Source organism: Musa acuminata, chromosome BXJ2-11 (genome assembly GCF_036884655.1).
Source record: "Musa acuminata AAA Group cultivar baxijiao chromosome BXJ2-11, Cavendish_Baxijiao_AAA, whole genome shotgun sequence".
Taxonomy (NCBI): domain Eukaryota; kingdom Viridiplantae; phylum Streptophyta; class Magnoliopsida; order Zingiberales; family Musaceae; genus Musa; species Musa acuminata.
In genome coordinates, this window is record NC_088348.1 from 28,508,479 (window position 1) to 28,526,007 (window position 17,529).

A 17,529-nucleotide genomic window follows, 5' to 3' on the forward strand; every position below is an offset into this window, starting at 1 on the left:
TTATGATATTGTAGTTGTAGAAGAATTATATTACACACGATATTAGTGTCAATACGAAAATATATCGACTTAGTTTCTAAAAGTTTCTAAAATCCATAAAAATAAAAAAAAACAAATGGAATAAGTACTTATATTATATTTTCACTCTATGTTAATGTCTACTATGAGTTTTACAAATTGTATAGTGTTACAAATTTTATAATCTAGTGTGATCAGTTTATTTATAAGTACAATGCTAAAAGGCTAACCTAATTCGACTCAATATTTTAATATAGTAGGCAAATATGATATAAAAATATATTATTTTGATTTTTTCTCTATTTTTAGACTATTTTAATAATTTTTAATCTAATTTGAGTAGATTCACATTTAAATCATATATATCATGTAATAATCCTAAAAAATGTCATACTTATCCTTTTGACATGTCTTGGATGTGGATAAACCAATTATGAGCAATTATCCTAAATAAATTACTCACCATAATTTTAGTTTCTTCTCTGTTTAATGAATGTATTAATTGAAATATTATCAATTACAATAATATAGGAAAATATTCACATTAAAGTGCTACTTGTCTGGTAAAGAAGATTATTTGAAAAAAACTATAAATTTTGATTAGAAAGGAAAAAATATAAGTTGATATTTGTATGTTTCAAATCAAATATTATTATGAATGTCACTTTCTATTACTTGATGGAATGATTTTGATGTTTCAACTTATATTATCCATAATGTGTATGAAATTATTTTAACTCAAAAATTAAAGAACAATTAAGGTTGGTTATAAAATTTTGAATGATGATGTATATAACATTAATGTGAATTTTGAATTAGCAACTATTCTATAATAAAATATTAGCATGAAAGTTTCATAAACTTCCTGATATTATATATAGACTTATATTTATAGATTACTCCATATATTTTTATTTTATAGAGTGATATCTTTATCACCGTTATAGATAAGTTCTTGAAATTTGACTATCTATATCTTATTTATATAAGATCCTAAGCTATTGATACATTTAAGTAAGCATAATTTAAGTTAAAAAATAATTAGATTAAAACATGAAAATTATTAAATCCAATAAGAATGGTAAATTTTATGGTAAACATAATGATTTAATCATAATTCTATTTTTTTACTATATTTTTTTAAATATGATATTTATACATCTTACTATGGATGCCACAATAGAATAATATTGTTGAAGTATGAAATTCTAGTCTTATGAATATGATTAGGAGTATAATAAATTATTCTTCTAAGCTCAAATCGGGGTGAAACTTTAAGGTTAGTTCTATATATTTTGAACAAAGATAATAATAAGTTAGTTTCAACAATTCTTTTTTAGGGTTAGATTGATAGTAAATTTAACTTGAGATATTTATATATTTATGATTGTCTTATAGAGGCAAGAGTATTTCATTCACAAAACAACTTGGATTCAATGACTAATTTTTATTATTTTATTATTTATCTAAAAAATTATGCTAGTAAAAAATAATTGAAGATAGTAATACAAAATTCAATGATGAATTGATAATATAAAAATATCAAAATTTAATCCTCATATTAAGGAGATACAAGTTACACTCCATTATCATTTTATATTAATAAGTTGTTTCTTAAATCATTAAATAATTTGATGAACATAAATAATAAAATAATATTAATAAACTATATCACACTTATATTACCACTATGATTGATATATATATATATATATATATATATATACCGAGTAAGGTTAGATGACATTGATCGACATCACATTTGACTATATATGCAATGAGCATCAAGGGATTCTCACATAAACGTTAACTACATTAACAATAAACAAAGAGGTGTCAAATATTGAGCTGAATTGATGATGATATCGACAAAAAAAACAAAATAAAATTTTATGTGGAAGAAAAAAATTGATATTAATAATAATAATAATAATAATAATAATATTATTATTATTAATAAAATTATCAAGATCAAGAGAATTGTCAATAATAAAAAAAAAGAACTTTGAATAATAAACTTAAATATTATGAATCACCTTTGACCCTCCATTAATTGTTGGTTTTATCCATCTTCAACCAACATAGTACTAAATATAATAATATTCTAGGCATAAATCAAAATATGAAATAGTATTCAAATTATATCTGAACACCTATTTCATCATATCAAATCGATCAAACTTAGCTTAACGTAGTTTAAGCGGATCCGGATCCAATTTTAAGAAACATCATTCTCGATCCGATCCGCTCTCGATATTAAAAGGTTTCCATCTCCATCACCTCGAGAGGCCACGCACTCAGCGCACCCCTCCTCAAAACCCGCGCCATCAGAGCTCAAACCACACAATATGCTAAAGTGGGACGCCTCGATTGGCGCCAGAATTGCCTATCAGCCGTCCCGGACAAGACATCCACCACCACTAAGCCCTAAATCTTTAAATCCGCGATCGACCGCCGCCCTCGTTCTTCGCAGCCCCATCCACCGCCCCCGGACGCTTCCAATCCAACCGTTCGACGGAACTCCCCACAGAAGGATTGGACATGTACGTGGTGAAGCGCGACGGCCGGCACGAGGCCGTCCACTTCGACAAGATCACGGCGCGGCTTAAGAAGCTGAGCTACGGGCTCAGCCAGGAGCACTGTGACCCCGTGCTTGTCGCCCAGAAGGTGTGCGCCGGTGTCTACAAGGGCGTCACCACCAGTCAACTCGACGAGCTCGCCGCGGAGACCGCCGCCGCCATGACCTCCAACCACCCCGACTACGCCTCGGTAATCCCTGCCTCGTGCTCATCGTCGCTTTATTATATCTGTTCTCGTTCGGCAAAGCTGAAATCGTTTTCCCCCATTTTCTCCTAGCTTGCTGCGAGGATTGCGGTTTCCAATTTGCACAAGAACACAAAGAAGTCATTTTCGGAAACGTAAACGATCATCATCTATTCAGTTATTAGTTTTGTCTGTGGCCATGTTTTCTGATGATGGTGGTGTGCAGGGTTAAGCTGATGTATCATCATGTCAATGAGAGATCTGGACAGGAGGCACCCTTGATCGCCGATGATGTTTACGAGATAATTATGAAGGTAAATGATTTGCTACCAAGCAAGAAACGATATCAAATGTTTGTTTTCTGGACCAAAGATCTTATTCTGCGACTATGTTGCTCATAGAATTGTTGTCTACTGATGTATTAGTCAATGCATTGTGGTTAAATGTCAACTATTCTTAGTTGATCGAGTCTTATGATACTTGATTAGAATGACACATTATGTAACTAAAACAATCTGTCCTTCGTCATTTAGTGCTTATATTTTGCATTTCCCTTCCCTCTCATGTTAGACATGTTTGCTTAGGGTTATGGTTAGTTGACATACTTGAATTTCTATGTATTATTAAAATGTAAGATTATATTAACTCACCCAATCGAACATTTCAGAATGCTGCTCGTCTGGACAGTGAGATAATTTATGATCGAGACTTTGACTATGATTATTTTGGATTTAAAACTCTTGAGAGGTCGTATCTCTTAAAAGTTTGTGGCAAGGTAGTGGAGAGGCCACAACACATGTTGATGAGAGTAGCTGTTGGAATCCACAAAGATGACATTGACTCTGTCATTGGAACATACCATCTGTTGTCTCAGCGGTGGTTCACTCATGCTTCACCCACCTTGTTCAATGCAGGCACCCCCAAGCCTCAGGTACCAAAATGCTAGACTTGTTCTTTTGTTTTGCAAATTACCATTAATTCTTCAGTTTGCTTATTTATTTATTGGGTTTTGTCAGTTAAGCAGTTGTTTCCTCGTATGCATGAAAGAAGATAGCATTGAGGGAATATATGATACTCTGAAGGAGTGTGCTATAATAAGCAAGTCAGCTGGAGGAATTGGCGTTTCTGTTCACAACATCCGTGCAACAGGAAGTTATATCCGTGGTACAAATGGAACATCCAATGGTATTGTTCCCATGCTAAGGGTGTTCAATGATACTGCTCGTTATGTTGATCAAGGAGGTGGCAAAAGAAAGGGTAATTTGGTTAGAATTCACTTACTGTTATTCTCATGTTATCAATTCCAAAAGTTGTGTTGCTGATCTTCATCTTATAGGTGCATTTGCTGTATATTTGGAGCCTTGGCATGCTGATATATATGAATTTCTTGAGCTTAGAAAGAACCATGGAAAGGTATGCTTCTTTAATTTCTAATTTTCTATGAAGCCTCGACATCTTATGTTAAAATATTATTATTTTTAATTATGCCTAGTTAATTAGTTACTTACTATTCGTCATGAATGATGATATATTACTAGCTATTTAACATTGTCGAACTTTGTCATGTACCATGTTGTATATATTCCTTTTTTGTTGTTGCATCCATGCCCTATTGTTTTCTACTTTTATAGCTCCTGATTATTTGACATTTGTATTGTATTGGTAATGTGCATCTGCATCCGTACTTCTCATGGCTGTTGCTTATTCTTTAAGAGGGGAAAAAACTAAAACTCTTTGTTCTCATCCAAAGTAAGAAGTGCATAAATAATACCTTAGACAAGGTCATATGTGATCTTGAATCAAACGAACAAAGGAAAAAGTATAGAAGTCACTATGTGAAACATGTTATTCAATCCATTACAATAACTAGTTTTATTGGTAAGGTTCTTACTTGGTTGCAAATAGCTAAAAAACAATCAAACACCTTTTTGAATGAATAATTATTGGAGAGTTACTTATTTTTATCTTGTGGAGTCCAATTCTTAAGTTCTTTTGCAGGAAGAGCATAGAGCTAGGGATTTGTTTTATGCCCTTTGGATTCCAGATCTCTTCATGGAAAGAGTGCAGAGTAATGGACAATGGTCTTTGTTTTGCCCTAATGAAGCTCCAGGGCTAGCTGATTGTTGGGGAGATGATTTTGAGAAACTCTACCTTAAGTACGAGAAAGAAGTGAGTCTATCCTGCAAATATCAAATTCTTGAACAATTTCAATTAATATTATTAGTCATTTCTTCCATTGTTGAACTTTAGGGCAAGGCGAAGAAGGTTGTTACAGCACAGAATCTTTGGTTTGAGGTCCTCAAATCTCAAATTGAAACTGGAACACCATATATGCTTTTCAAGGTACTGGATCAAATTATCATGATCTTTAAAAAGAATTTTCTGAATCATGATGTTGTCGCTTTTATACACATGTAGGATACTTGCAATAGAAAAAGTAATCAACAGAATCTTGGCACAATTAAGTCTTCAAACCTATGCACAGAGATTATTGAGTACACTAGTCCAACGGAAACAGCTGTGTGCAACTTGGCATCCATTGCTTTATCTCGGTTTATCAGAGAGAAGGTGCGTTCTCATGGATCCTTGCTCAATAGTTCTAGTAATGAATTCTAGTTTTTGGTATCAGATCACTCCGTGGAATACATTTCTTGTTTTTCTAATGAGTTGCTCTCAGGGGGTTCCGATAGAATCACATCCATCCAAGCTGGTTGGCAGTAGTGGGTCGGCAAACAGATACTTTGACTTTGACAAGCTTGGTGAGGTAGGATCTATTTTTAAGACTTTCATGAAATATATACATCCACAGTCCAGAGTATGCCTAAAGAAACATCTATACTTCTATTTGCAGGTAAGTGCTATAATAACAGCAAACCTCAACAAAATAATTGACGTGAACTACTACCCAATTGAAACTGCAAGGAGATCGAATCTCCGTCATAGGCCAATTGGAATTGGGGTTCAGGGTTTGGCTGACACTTTCATCTTACTTGGCATGCCCTTTGATTCGCCCGAGGTAATTGTTGACATCCAAGTGATTTTTTTCTTTTTTCTTTTAGTTTTTTGATGTGAATCTTTTTGTTAATTATTAACGCTTTCTGCAGGCTCAGCAGCTGAACAAGACAATATTTGAGACCATATACTACCATGCTCTTAGAGCTTCTTGTGAAATTGCTAGGAAAGATGGTTTTTATGAGACTTATCAAGGAAGTCCAGTGAGCAAGGTTTGGGTTCATTAGCTAATGCTCTTTTGTATTCCTTCATTTGCTTCAAGGTGCAAGCTTTCTGTTAAAAACTTGTTCAAAGCATCATAGCCAATATCTGTATGCAACTACATTTTGCATTTCTTGTTTGCAAGCAGGGCTAATATGTGCATGTTATAGTACTATAGTTTACATAGGAGGAATGCATGTTCAGATATGGTTAATCGGGATTCTCTTGGAAAGGAATGTTCTTTTAGCTGTATCAAGCTATATTTATCACTTGAGGGATATGTTTTGACAGAAGGTTTATATCATGGTAATCATTTTCTTGAACTCTTGGAAGATTTCTAATTGAATATTTGCCCAGGGAATTCTCCAACCTGACATGTGGAACATTACTCCATCAGACCGATGGGATTGGTCTGCATTAAGGGAAATGATATCTAAAAATGGTGTCAGGAACTCTCTTCTTATTGCTCCTATGCCTACTGCATCAACTAGTCAAATTCTTGGGAACAATGAATGTTTTGAGCCATACACATCTAACATTTACAGTCGCAGGGTCCTAAGGTATGCTTTAAACATATTATTTTTTGTTCATTTTTGAAAGCATCAGTCAGTATGTATGTATGATAACTACAATTTTTTCAGTGGAGAATTTGTTGTTGTGAACAAACATCTCCTACATGACTTGACTGAGATGGGTCTGTGGTCACCTACACTCAAAAACAAGATAATTTATGATGATGGTTCCATTCTCAAGATTCCTGAAATTCCAGATAATTTGAAAGCAATATACAAGTGAGATAACACAAGCAAATTATTTCTTCATATTGTCTAAAATTCTTTTCTGTATATGTTAATTAGACTTTTGACCTTAGAACCGTATGGGAGATTAAGCAAAGGACTCTAGTTGACATGGCTGTTGATCGTGGGTGCTACATAGATCAGAGTCAGAGTCTTAACATCCATATGGACCAACCCAATTTCGGAAAGTTAACGTCATTGCACTTCTATGCATGGTCTAAGGTGACATCTTTTAACTCTCAACTAAATATCTTAATTTGCTCATTTAAAACTATTTATTTAGTATGATGAATAGGAACTTGTGTGGGCTAAATTAAAATGTAGGGTTTAAAGACTGGAATGTACTATTTGCGTACACGTGCTGCCGCCGATGCAATCAAGTTCACAGTTGACACCTCTTTGCTCCAGGTTAGAGTTCCTCATGAATTACATCAAGTTGCAAATCACATGTTTCTTTGATTATCAACTTATTTCTGGTATGTTAGTGTATTGGCCTTGAATTTCCATATATGGATGGGATGCAGAAAACTAATAAACCGGTAGAGGATGATGATGTGGAAGCCAAACTGGCACAAGTTGCTTGTTCCCTAGAAAATGGTGAAGCGTGCATGGCGTGTGGAAGTTAGGACGTATCATATTTCAGCCGAAGGGATACTCTTAGTTGGTGATTCAATCATCGATTGAATGATGAAAAGTACCGATGGTCGGTTATCTTCAGACTGGAGCTCTCCTGGCCTCCTTTTTGAAGCTCTTTTGGCCTCCTTTTATATTTGCTTGATAGAAGAAGAGCTTGCGATTTTAGGTCTTTTGCTATTTACTTATGGCCACTATCTACACTTAATGCTTTGTGTAAGTAGCTCTGTATCAACATGATATAATATTGGTGCATGTCATGGAGTTGCTCTCCCTCTTTCTAAACTTGTGTGATCAACAATCATAAGTTATCTTGTATTGGTGTTTTGTGGAATTCCCCAAGATCTGTAATCTTGGGTTTCTGGGTTTACTTTCATCAGTAAATCTTCATGGATATGATAAATCATTTGAACAAACGATCATTGATGGCTTCAACATGAGATTTTTTTTACTCCAATGCTACCATTCCTCCTAGTTGGGACCTCTCTAATGCTATTCCTATTAAAGATTTCAGACCTATTATTTTTGTAATATTTTATACAAAATTCTTGCAAAACTTTGTTCAATAAACTTAAATTTCATATGCCAAGGACATGATTAGCATCTTTATTGTTAATGGGCATGACATGCACATCACGTCTTATTTTAAATGCAAGCATCATCTCATCCTTGTAGGCTTAACCTAGAAAAGGTCTTGGTCTCTATTTCCTTGGATGCTATCAAGAAGAACACATGCTATCGATAACACCATTTCTAAACCGTATGATTTGATCTTTCTCGAGCTCTAATTTAAACGTTGTAGGAGGTTCTATCGAACAAATCAAATCCAATATCCATATTAATCAAATGACCAATTGGGACCTCATTGAAATTCTCACCATATCTCACGCAACATCTCGAGTTGAATAATAAAATCCATTATTTTTTAAAATTTAAAGAGATAACAAACTGATGCATTTAACTATATTTAATGATGGTCAACTATCATTATTAATGTTGTTCAACCATCATTACACATTACCATGGCCCTGTTCATGGGTGTCCATCCAAACTGTTTGATCTTTGAGCAATCAGAAGCTATAAAACAACGAGACTAAATCAACCAAGACAAAATATCATTCGTTGATAGTAACCGCTCACAAAGAAAAGATAACCAATATATATATATATATATATATATATATATATATAGTATCTTCTTCAATGTTGCTCGATTACTGCGTCGTCGGTGCCGACTCAGTTACCCAACGACGTCAATGCAGATGTAGAGCATCGGCATCAGTGTTACCCTCTTTATCCCGTCCCTTCGTCTCATCCTTTATCGTTGCTCTTCCTTCTCATCGATCATAATCACCCATGGCCTCCAGCATTGTCGTCATCCGTTGTCACCGAAAACGTAATTGGAATGTTGAAATTATCTTTTTGCCTATTATTTTCTTACTCTCATTGATAACACTGACAATATTATGATAAATAGAGCTATATGTTTTATTTTAATAACTATGGAGATTTAAATGTAAATTTTTTAAGTCTAACACCGGGATACTAAAAGGGTTTAACTATAGGAGATAATACATAATTAACCCAATGATAATTGATTATAAATTGGTATATTAAAAATCATAAAAATATTTTCTAGCATGTCATTATCTTTGTTGAAGTAAAATTTTTTGAATATAAATGCAAATGTATAATGTAAATATTATTTTATCTTTTAAAAATAAATTTTCTAATTTTTTTCACATAAAGTATTCTAATTTTGCTTTATTCTCATGTAACATTCTTTAGTGGATGTAAATTTATCTAAACAAAAACAAATATTAATATTAAATTAGAATATATAAAGGAGAATGTAGTATCAGTTTGAATAGATTAAAAACATCAAAATGAACATAAATATCTTAAACTTGTCACTTAATTCCTAACAGCTCTTCCTTAACTCCTTCCATTCAATTTCTTTTTCTTCCCATTCTTCTACTTCTTTTCTTAATTACCAAAACATCTTTTATCATCAATGACACAAAATAATAAAAAATAAATAATCAAATAAAACGAACTGAAAATAAAAAAAGAGATAAAAAAATATTATCTTTTACACTTATTAGATTGATTTAACGTTTTTAAGATTTAAGAGGATGGATTATAGATTTCAAAGATGATGTTCTGAACATTTTTACACCAACCTGAAAAATATCATCTTTTATGTCACTTTATATCAACCCAAAAGATCTCATATTCCAAACAAATTGAGTAATTATAAAAAAAAATATAATTAATTAAGGAATTATATTTAATAAAATTATATTTTATCATTTTTTAGCAATCTTCTTTTATAACTCAAGTAGAGATCAATTACCTTAATTGACCAAGTAAAACACTTGTTTCTCCTGCAGGGAAGTCATCAATGTAGATCATAGATTATCACTGTCAGATTGGAAAATGAAGAAAACCTCATGTTAGCCAAAGGTCCAGGTTAGTTAATAGGCAATTCTGGGACTGGAAATAAGCCCTTTGTGATATCAATCCTCATCCATGAAGCAAGCCATGCATTTGCAAACATCAAAAATGCAACACAGAGTAGAACTCAGATCAGAGGAACTTCATTGACCACATAAATTTGGCATACAAACCACTAACAGCTGTCCTGAACATAGCACCAATTTGATATTCCTCCCATTTTAAATAAATTAATCACTAGCCAAACTGGAAGAGAAGAAGAAGAGCAACAACAACAACTACTGATAAAGCTTCTATTTCATGCATGATGCCCTGTAACATCATGTAGCTTGGTGCCACTAGGAGCTCATATTCACTATTATCTCAAGTGATTTATACCAAGTGAACATCTGATAGAGACTACAAACAAAACATGTGCAGCAATCTCTCCCAACTTCTGACAAATCCCTCCCTCCCTCCCTCTCCTCTCTTGGAAGTTCAATTTATGCTGCAGTACTGAGTCATTTTGATCTTTCACAGCTTTTACAAGAAGCAAAAAAAAATACAAAGAGGAAAAGAAAATAGTTCACATGCAAAAGAATGCCCTTATCATTGATCAAGTACTTGGATGCCATTTGAAGTTAAAACAATTAAGAATGCCCTGCCCTGCAGTAAGCATAGTAAAAACCCTCCAAAAGAAAACCCCTCTTATGTATATCATCAATTCCACAAGGACAGCTGCTTGTTATATTTCTAGCAAATGTCAAAACAAATCATGATAATCTCCTTAGATCAGAAATCATAATAAAGAAATTATGTTTGCTATCACCAATCAACAGAGGTATTCAAAAGAAGAATTAATATGGAAAATGAGATTTGCAGGAGTATTCAACAACAAGAAGCAAGGAAAACAGTACAATAAATATAAGGAAAAGGCCATTCCCATGGATGGCCACCATTAGGGGGACTCCACAACAGAGGAAAGTTGATGGAGAAGAACACAACAAAGATGCACACAGTATCCAAAAAGCAAGTTGCTTTTTGTCCTGCTTTTTTCTACACAACCTGTGACAAAAAAGACTAAATACAAGAGCACTACCTTCTCCATCTTCCCAGCCCGAAGAAGACATTTGGTTCATCATCTTCTTCATGTCTTCCTTCCCCTTCTTCGTATGGGTAGCCCACCCAAAGACTAAATGCAAACCCACCTCACCTCATCACGGCCAAAGATGGCACCTTCGACAGAATTCACTCGGGATTGTGGGACTTGCTCAGGCATTCGAGGACTTCGGTTCGGCTCCTCACTATTCGAAGGAAGACCTCCCTCACCTGGCGCTCCAGTGGGTCTAAGCCCTCTTTCAAGGCACTGCAAACCTCCACTAACTCTTCTACCCCCTGCCTCAGCTCCGTATCCTTCTCCTCTGTCAATGGGAACTCGACGGGATCCAACAACTCAGCCAGGTGGCGGCTGCACTTCTCGATCTGTTGGATCTCCTTCAGCAGCCCGCACGAGTTCTTCCTGTCTTTTTTCTTCGATTCCTCGAAGATCCGCTCGTGGAGCGAGGTGATCGATGCGGCCCAGGGTAAGTTCCGGGGGACCGAGAAATGGGTCTGGAGGCCGCGGTCCTGGCACGGGATTGCCGCCACGAGAGCCCACACCACGAAGAAGAGAACCGAGCTCATGGTGAACACGGGGAAGGCGAGGCCATTGGTCGCGGAGACCTCGTTGCCACGAGGCACCGCGAGGTTGTTGCCGATCGCCTGGAGCTGCCGTGCAGCGGACCACGAGCGGGAGACGCTCCACGAGGAGGAGCGGAAGTGGCAAGCAGAGGCGGCGGCCCCGCCGCTGCCGGTGCGGCGGTGGTGCGTCTCCTTGCTGGAGCGGCCGAAGGAGCGGTTGCGGTGGTTGAGGATGGACCCGCCGGCAGTCTCCTTCTCGTCGAGCATGAGGATGGTGAGGTCGGTGAGGGCCTTACGGGCGCGGCGGAGCTGGCCCTCGCCGAGGGGCCGGCCTCCATTGAGGGCGGCGAGGGCGATCTCGAGGTGCTGGCGCCACAGGCGGAGCTGGTCGACGCCGTCGCGGATGGCGTTGCAGACGTCGAGCGCCTTGACGGCGCGGTCAAAGAAGTCGGAGAGGAGGCGGTCGAGGGGAGGCCGGGCGAGGAGCACCCGCTGGCCCTTGCTGCAGCTGAATAGAATCACGCGGAACTCCTCCTGGCAGATGAGGAAGCTGTCGAGCAGCCTGCGGACCCAAGCGAGGGAGAGCAGCTCGTCGGCGGCAGCGGCAGCGGCAGCGGCAGCAGGAGGAGAAGAAGCGAGGTCGACGAACAGGTCGGCGACGTGCTTCTGGAATACCTCCAGCTCGAGGTCGTGGGCGGCACCGCCACCGGGGGAATCGTGGTGGTGCCCGTCGACGGTGTGAACCTGGTCGCGGCGGATGCTCAGGATGGAGCGCCCGATGGACGCGAAGGGGACGGACGAGCCCTGGAAGTCCGTGGCCGGCATGATCGCATCACCCAACAGCAGCAACGATTCCTCAACAATTCTCCGATTCTTGTCAGAATTCGAGGTCTCGGAGCAGAAGAATTGGGGGAAAAAGATCCGATCTTTCGGGAGCAGCCGTGAAGAGAGAGAGAGAGAAGGAGGAGCAATAAAGCAGGGAAGAACGGGGAAGTAAAAATAAGGGGTACCCCAACCGAGGACGAGAGGCCACGTGGACGGAGCACAAGTGGGCTCCCACGGGTGCTTGGCCGAGAGCGGTTTGCGGTGAGGTGTGGGGTCGGTAGATGAGGACGGACCGAGTGCGGTCTAATTCTTGCGGTGCTCGCTCGGCCGTGGAACGGTTCTCGCGGGTGTTTTTACACATACATCCTTGCAACCTTCTGGAATACCATAGTTGCCCTTTCAAATTTGAATATTACACGTGTCCTCCTTTAGTAAACCTGCATCAAAAAATAATAAATTTAATTATTATTAACCATGAATATCTCTAGTTAGTTTGATTTAAATATATAACTATATTGTAAATATATCTAACATTTTATTATAACAATAATAAACAAATAGAAATAAATTCATTAATTTTTGCATGAAAATAAATTACAATAAACCATATGCAAAGATTTTAATTGTTGAGATAAAAATCCTATCCTCACTACTTGCCAATTTAAATTAAATTAAATGAACAAAAATATAAAATTCATTAATTTTATGGGAAAATAAAATATTTCTTGGCTTTCGTCTATTTCTAATAGACAAGGTATCAAAAATGTTAATGCACGTCACGGGTAGGCATCATTCAAGCATGAGCAAAAGCAGTTATGTAAGACAATGGAAGGGTCAGCACATCAACTAACTCAACAACGACAAGAATGAAGGAGTATTATATCATGGCATTCGATTCAGTTTTCCCTCCATGGTGTGAAGGCCAGAGGACATGATACAGCTAAGCCTCCACTCTGTCAAGTCAAGCGTGCTGGGGACACGTAAAAGAGTGTTGCGAGTTTACATCCCAGGCAATACATTCCCATATGGGCATCCCACTCGTCCGCATGATTACTGAAACGAAAAATAAAGAAATAAATAAAATATTATTTTTTGTTCTACATCTAGGTGTTATCACTTTTGATAAGGATAAGAGCAAAAAACAAATGTGAGAATACATCAAAATTGATACGGGATTTGGAAGAGAAAAATAATGAACACAATGTTGTCTCTGCGAGTAGATAGATTATTTCCAAAATAAATTGGCAAGCAAAATAATAACCATGACAGTATGAGCATCTAAAAGAAAGTGGAAGATTTTCGTTATATTTGGATCAAATTATTCGTCTTAAAACACAATAAGGTGTGAATCAACCTTAGTTCAATCTATTGTTGTTTCAAAGACATATCCAAGTTTAAACTATAAGAATAAATCCTGATGTGCATCAAGACCATGAAACCAAATCAGATGATGTCGACTCTTTCACATCGGAATTCTAATCGATCTTAGTTCAGTTCACTCATGAGATTGAGAAATACTGATTCATAAGTTGTTCCACTTGTACACATTAGCAGGCACAAAAAAAAGGACTGAAGTGCTCTTGTTATACAACATAAGCAAGCATCTTGGAAAAAATTTCCAGTAATGAAAAAGTGCATAACCATTTAAATCAATGTGTATGCAAGACCACTGCAAAAGCAGACTGCAATTCGACTTGTATTGATTAAATGGCACGAGTAAAAGCATACAAAGTCTAAAGCAAGAATCTTGTACATGCTTCATAAAGACTCTGAAATTGTGTTCTTGCACTATGATGGATTTACTTTTATTGAAAAAGCATGTGTAGAGTGATAGGATGGGGGAAGAGGCATTCCTTTTCTGATATATTTTAAAATACTAAAGAAAATGTGAATTAATTTGTAATTTTACATTGCCCCAAAGGTCTCTATACAAAATGATGGGCAGCAGTTGCTTATGGTTGTAGGCCATCTAGTGCAGCATTAAGGTTGACCGTTGACCTAAGTAATCGACTTTTTTTTTTTCTTTACTCTTAGATCTGAACTCTTCTCAACCAAGCTATCCAATTCCTCTCCTTGTGCTAATGCACTAAATTGTCTAGACTATTTACTCATTCCCTTTTATGCGATTTGATTAGAAGGGTTGATAATGTAAGAAGTTGACATAATGGAGATACTGTATCGAAGTATAATAATAACATGCATCAGTAGGGGAATCTTCTTCTGCTTACATGCCATACAGACAACACTTGAGGTATTAGACTTAAATTACTGCGAGCAGAAGCCCCAGTATTACATCAGCCATGCCACACCTTTCGCAGGTTAAAGGCATATGTAGAAAGAAGGCGAAGGGGAATAACAGCATTCACCAATAGGCAACAAAATATGGGACACCATTTACCTAACAAATTTAGAAGCATTCCACCCAAGCAACTATAACACAAAAATTACATCATTAACACAAGTATTTTTTTCATATAGATCAAGAAAAATTGATTTCTGAATAAGATCCCAGCTTTGAACCAGTCAACCAACTTGAAACAAACGAAAAGACTCACTTTGTGTCATGTGCTGTATATTAGACAGCATATTTAAGTTGTATGCTCTTAACATCTAGTCATTTTATATTTTCTCATTTGTAGGACGGATGCCCAAAAAATGCAAATTTACACATATTCATTTCAGTTGTAGCTCTCCTAGCAAGACAAAAAGGCAAAATTTGAAGCATATTGCACATCATGGTTAAAAAATCTTCAACTTGGATGCACAAAGTTCATTTATGAAAACTTACTGAGATAATTTTAGTCTGATCCAAATCCCTCTGAATTTTAAACAATTTGTCAGCTTCTGCAGGATCCTATACAAAGGTAAAACCAATTTCTAAGATAGCAAGGATTTAAACAAAATCAACCAGTAAGAGTGATCAATGAAATAACTCAAAGGCTATCCATGAGAGTTTCCCTTGATCACGAAAATTTTGTTTGATAAACATTTTAATGCATTCAATTAGGACTAACAGTTGTGAAGTGTATAACTTGTGATGGTTGACTCAGATTGATCCGGGCGAAAGAGACAACATGCCTCTGCTTCAAAACAGAGCCCATTGCCAGCTTGGCATGATCAAATTTTTTCTTCGGATCAAAATGTCCTCTGTGCATCTACACACCAATCTGCGGATGAACTCGCACAAGTTTCAGTGCAGAAACAGGGATATGCAGCAACAGATTTGAATGGAGATTTCAATGGAACTGCAGAATGCGTGGATTCTTGGTTCTTGTCCACAGCAAAGATCAGAAAGGTGAATCTTCTACTGTTACTAGATAAGTGAATGGAAATATTTCTAACTGCGATGATGCTGTGATGCTCATCATTGAGATTGAAATACTTGAAGTTGCATTGTAGTACTGCTGTGTTATCAAGATTGGATCATGCAGAAAAGCCATTGTTAACTAACAAATGTACTGCAATGAGAAAATGTTAGTTTGCTCACAATTTTGTTGAAGGTACAGGAATTCCTACTATTCAAAGGCTGGAACGGAAATGGTTAAGACTGATGGTTCTTCGACAGCAGAGGTTTCTGATCAACAAAAGATGGCTCCTACTGTCTGAACTTAATATGGATGATAAAAGAATTTGAAACGAAATCAGGAATATTGATATCCAATCAACTACGACATCAAATTTCATATCTCAAACATATGAAAAGTTTTTACTATCAAGGTTACCTATGAACAAGTTCAAGAGACCCATGCTATGCTGGTACAAGGTTACATGGCTTAAGAGGACTCCAAGACATGCTGTAATTGCATGGCGGGCAATATAAAACAAACTGATGAAACAAGACGGATAAGTCAGTCGGCAATCACCTTTCATGCAGGGGGTAATGTCATTTGTTAAGAGTACTCTTTGCAGTAACAGTGTTGGCTGCAAGTGCTGTGCTTTGGTCCTTCATGTATAGACATGTATATCTCTTATACATTTTTTGTTTTCTTGTTTTGATATAAGATACTTCTAATTACAAAAAAAAAAAGAATCTTCATTGAATAACACAACTATAAAACCAAATTCTACTGTCTCAAAGTTTTTCAGTTAAGAAAGGCACAAACCTGAAATTTTGTTAAACCTTCAGTCAAATATGGCCATGCTTGAGTAGTATATTCCCTTACAGCTCTCCAAGAGTTGCCAAAGTTCTTCTGACACTCGTCCAGTGCCTTTTAATAGCATTTAACTTATGTAAGACTTATGACCAGCAGCTAGAGACAAATACTAGGCTTAGCAAAGTAACTACTCTAACTATCAAAGAATGTGAAAAAAACTTGTCGAGTCAATAGGCATAAGGAATTGGAAAGAAAATTCCATGGTGAAATATGTTCCATGCACCAGAACAAACTAGCATTAAACCAAATTTCCACTCATTTTTATGATAATACTTATCCTTTTCTACGTAAGAAGGATATATACCGATCATCTTGACATGGGCCGGTATTCAAAGACAATATTTCACAACAGATAATAACAAATAACCATCGATTCTCCCCCAAAATTGTGATTATAATGCAGCCTGAAATTATAATATGATAAAGAAAATAAGCATAAAAAGCACTTAAAATTCAATTCTTGCCGGAATAGTCAAACCATGTGGAAAGCACCCGTTAGGTAAAATCGAGATTGATGATAAGAAAAGCATGACTGGGGGGATTCAAAGGCAGACCTTTCGAGTTGGACGGATTGGCGCTTGGCGGCGGTGCGAGCGACGAAGGGGATGACCTTTCTGGCGGTCGCACTGCCGAGGTATCCTAAGTGGCTGACGTCGGTAGCGTCGGCGAAGACCACCGGATCCGCCGCCTCGGACAAAGAGGAGGGCGGCGATCTACATCTCCGCGCGGCCGATCGGAGAGAGGAGGACGAGGAGGAAAGCTTACGGGAACGTAAGGCGAAGGGATTTGGGAGTTCGTAACGGCTCCTCAATCACTTGTCGGTGGGTGGGAATCGAGGGAGAATGAGTTGGGTGGCGGGAGTAAAGGCGTGGAAGAGATTCTCTTCCCATACTACCCTCATTCTTTAATATATTCCTCTCTCTATCCTTTTCTTGAACAAAAATTATTAAATAAATCAAATATTAAATAAATTAATATTTAATGTATAAATATGCTGATTGATATATAAT

At 36.9% G+C, this 17,529-nt stretch overlaps 2 protein-coding genes across 5 annotated transcripts; one reads left to right on the forward strand and one right to left on the reverse strand.

Annotated features, from left to right (window-relative positions):
- Positions 1–2,320: 2,320 nt before the first annotated feature.
- On the forward strand, positions 2,321–7,794 carry LOC103971825 (ribonucleoside-diphosphate reductase large subunit). Of its 2 annotated transcripts, XM_009385956.3 has the most exons (17): positions 2,321–2,787; positions 2,875–2,936; positions 3,008–3,095; positions 3,449–3,712; positions 3,798–4,038; positions 4,118–4,194; positions 4,780–4,950; positions 5,032–5,124; positions 5,200–5,349; positions 5,459–5,545; positions 5,633–5,797; positions 5,886–6,005; positions 6,352–6,554; positions 6,636–6,785; positions 6,866–7,013; positions 7,116–7,199; positions 7,316–7,794. In XM_009385956.3, the coding sequence occupies exons 1-17, from the start codon at positions 2,560–2,562 to the stop codon at positions 7,415–7,417; spliced, it is 2,433 nt and encodes an 810-aa protein (XP_009384231.2). In that variant the 5' UTR covers positions 2,321–2,559; the 3' UTR covers positions 7,418–7,794. The 2 variants fall into 2 exon arrangements, 1 of the variants encoding a protein (XP_009384231.2); XR_010492533.1 differs by lacking the exons at positions 6,636–6,785; positions 7,316–7,794 and having other exon boundaries at positions 6,852–7,013.
- A 2,908-nt stretch (positions 7,795–10,702) lies between these two features.
- Positions 10,703–17,338, reverse strand: LOC103972571 (protein BYPASS1-LIKE-like). Of its 3 annotated transcripts, XM_065132103.1 has the most exons (5): positions 17,074–17,338; positions 16,469–16,573; positions 15,154–15,219; positions 13,217–13,418; positions 10,703–12,802 (listed from the first exon to the last, which is right to left on the reverse strand). In XM_065132103.1, exon 5 carries the CDS (start codon positions 12,363–12,365, stop codon positions 11,109–11,111), a length of 1,257 nt encoding a protein of 418 aa, XP_064988175.1. In that variant the 5' UTR covers positions 12,366–12,802; positions 13,217–13,418; positions 15,154–15,219; positions 16,469–16,573; positions 17,074–17,338; the 3' UTR covers positions 10,703–11,108. The 3 variants fall into 3 exon arrangements, with proteins under 3 accessions (XP_064988175.1, XP_064988176.1, XP_064988178.1); XM_065132104.1 differs by lacking the exon at positions 15,154–15,219; XM_065132106.1 differs by lacking the exons at positions 13,217–13,418; positions 15,154–15,219; positions 16,469–16,573; positions 17,074–17,338 and adding an exon at positions 16,229–16,373.
- Positions 17,339–17,529: the final 191 nt, after the last annotated feature.

Bases quoted from the DNA above. Each gene is read 5' to 3' on its own strand.
- LOC103971825 (XM_009385956.3), top strand. From the start codon at position 2,560: ATGTACGTGGTGAAGCGCGACGGCCGGCACGAGGCCGTCCACTTCGAC. The intron at 3,096-3,448 runs GTAAATGATTTG...CGAACATTTCAG, and splicing joins TTTACGAGATAATTATGAAG to AATGCTGCTCGTCTGGACAG. The intron at 6,006-6,351 runs GTTTGGGTTCAT...ATATTTGCCCAG, and splicing joins AAGGAAGTCCAGTGAGCAAG to GGAATTCTCCAACCTGACAT.
- LOC103972571 (XM_065132104.1), bottom strand. From the start codon at position 12,365: ATGCCGGCCACGGACTTCCAGGGCTCGTCCGTCCCCTTCGCGTCCATC.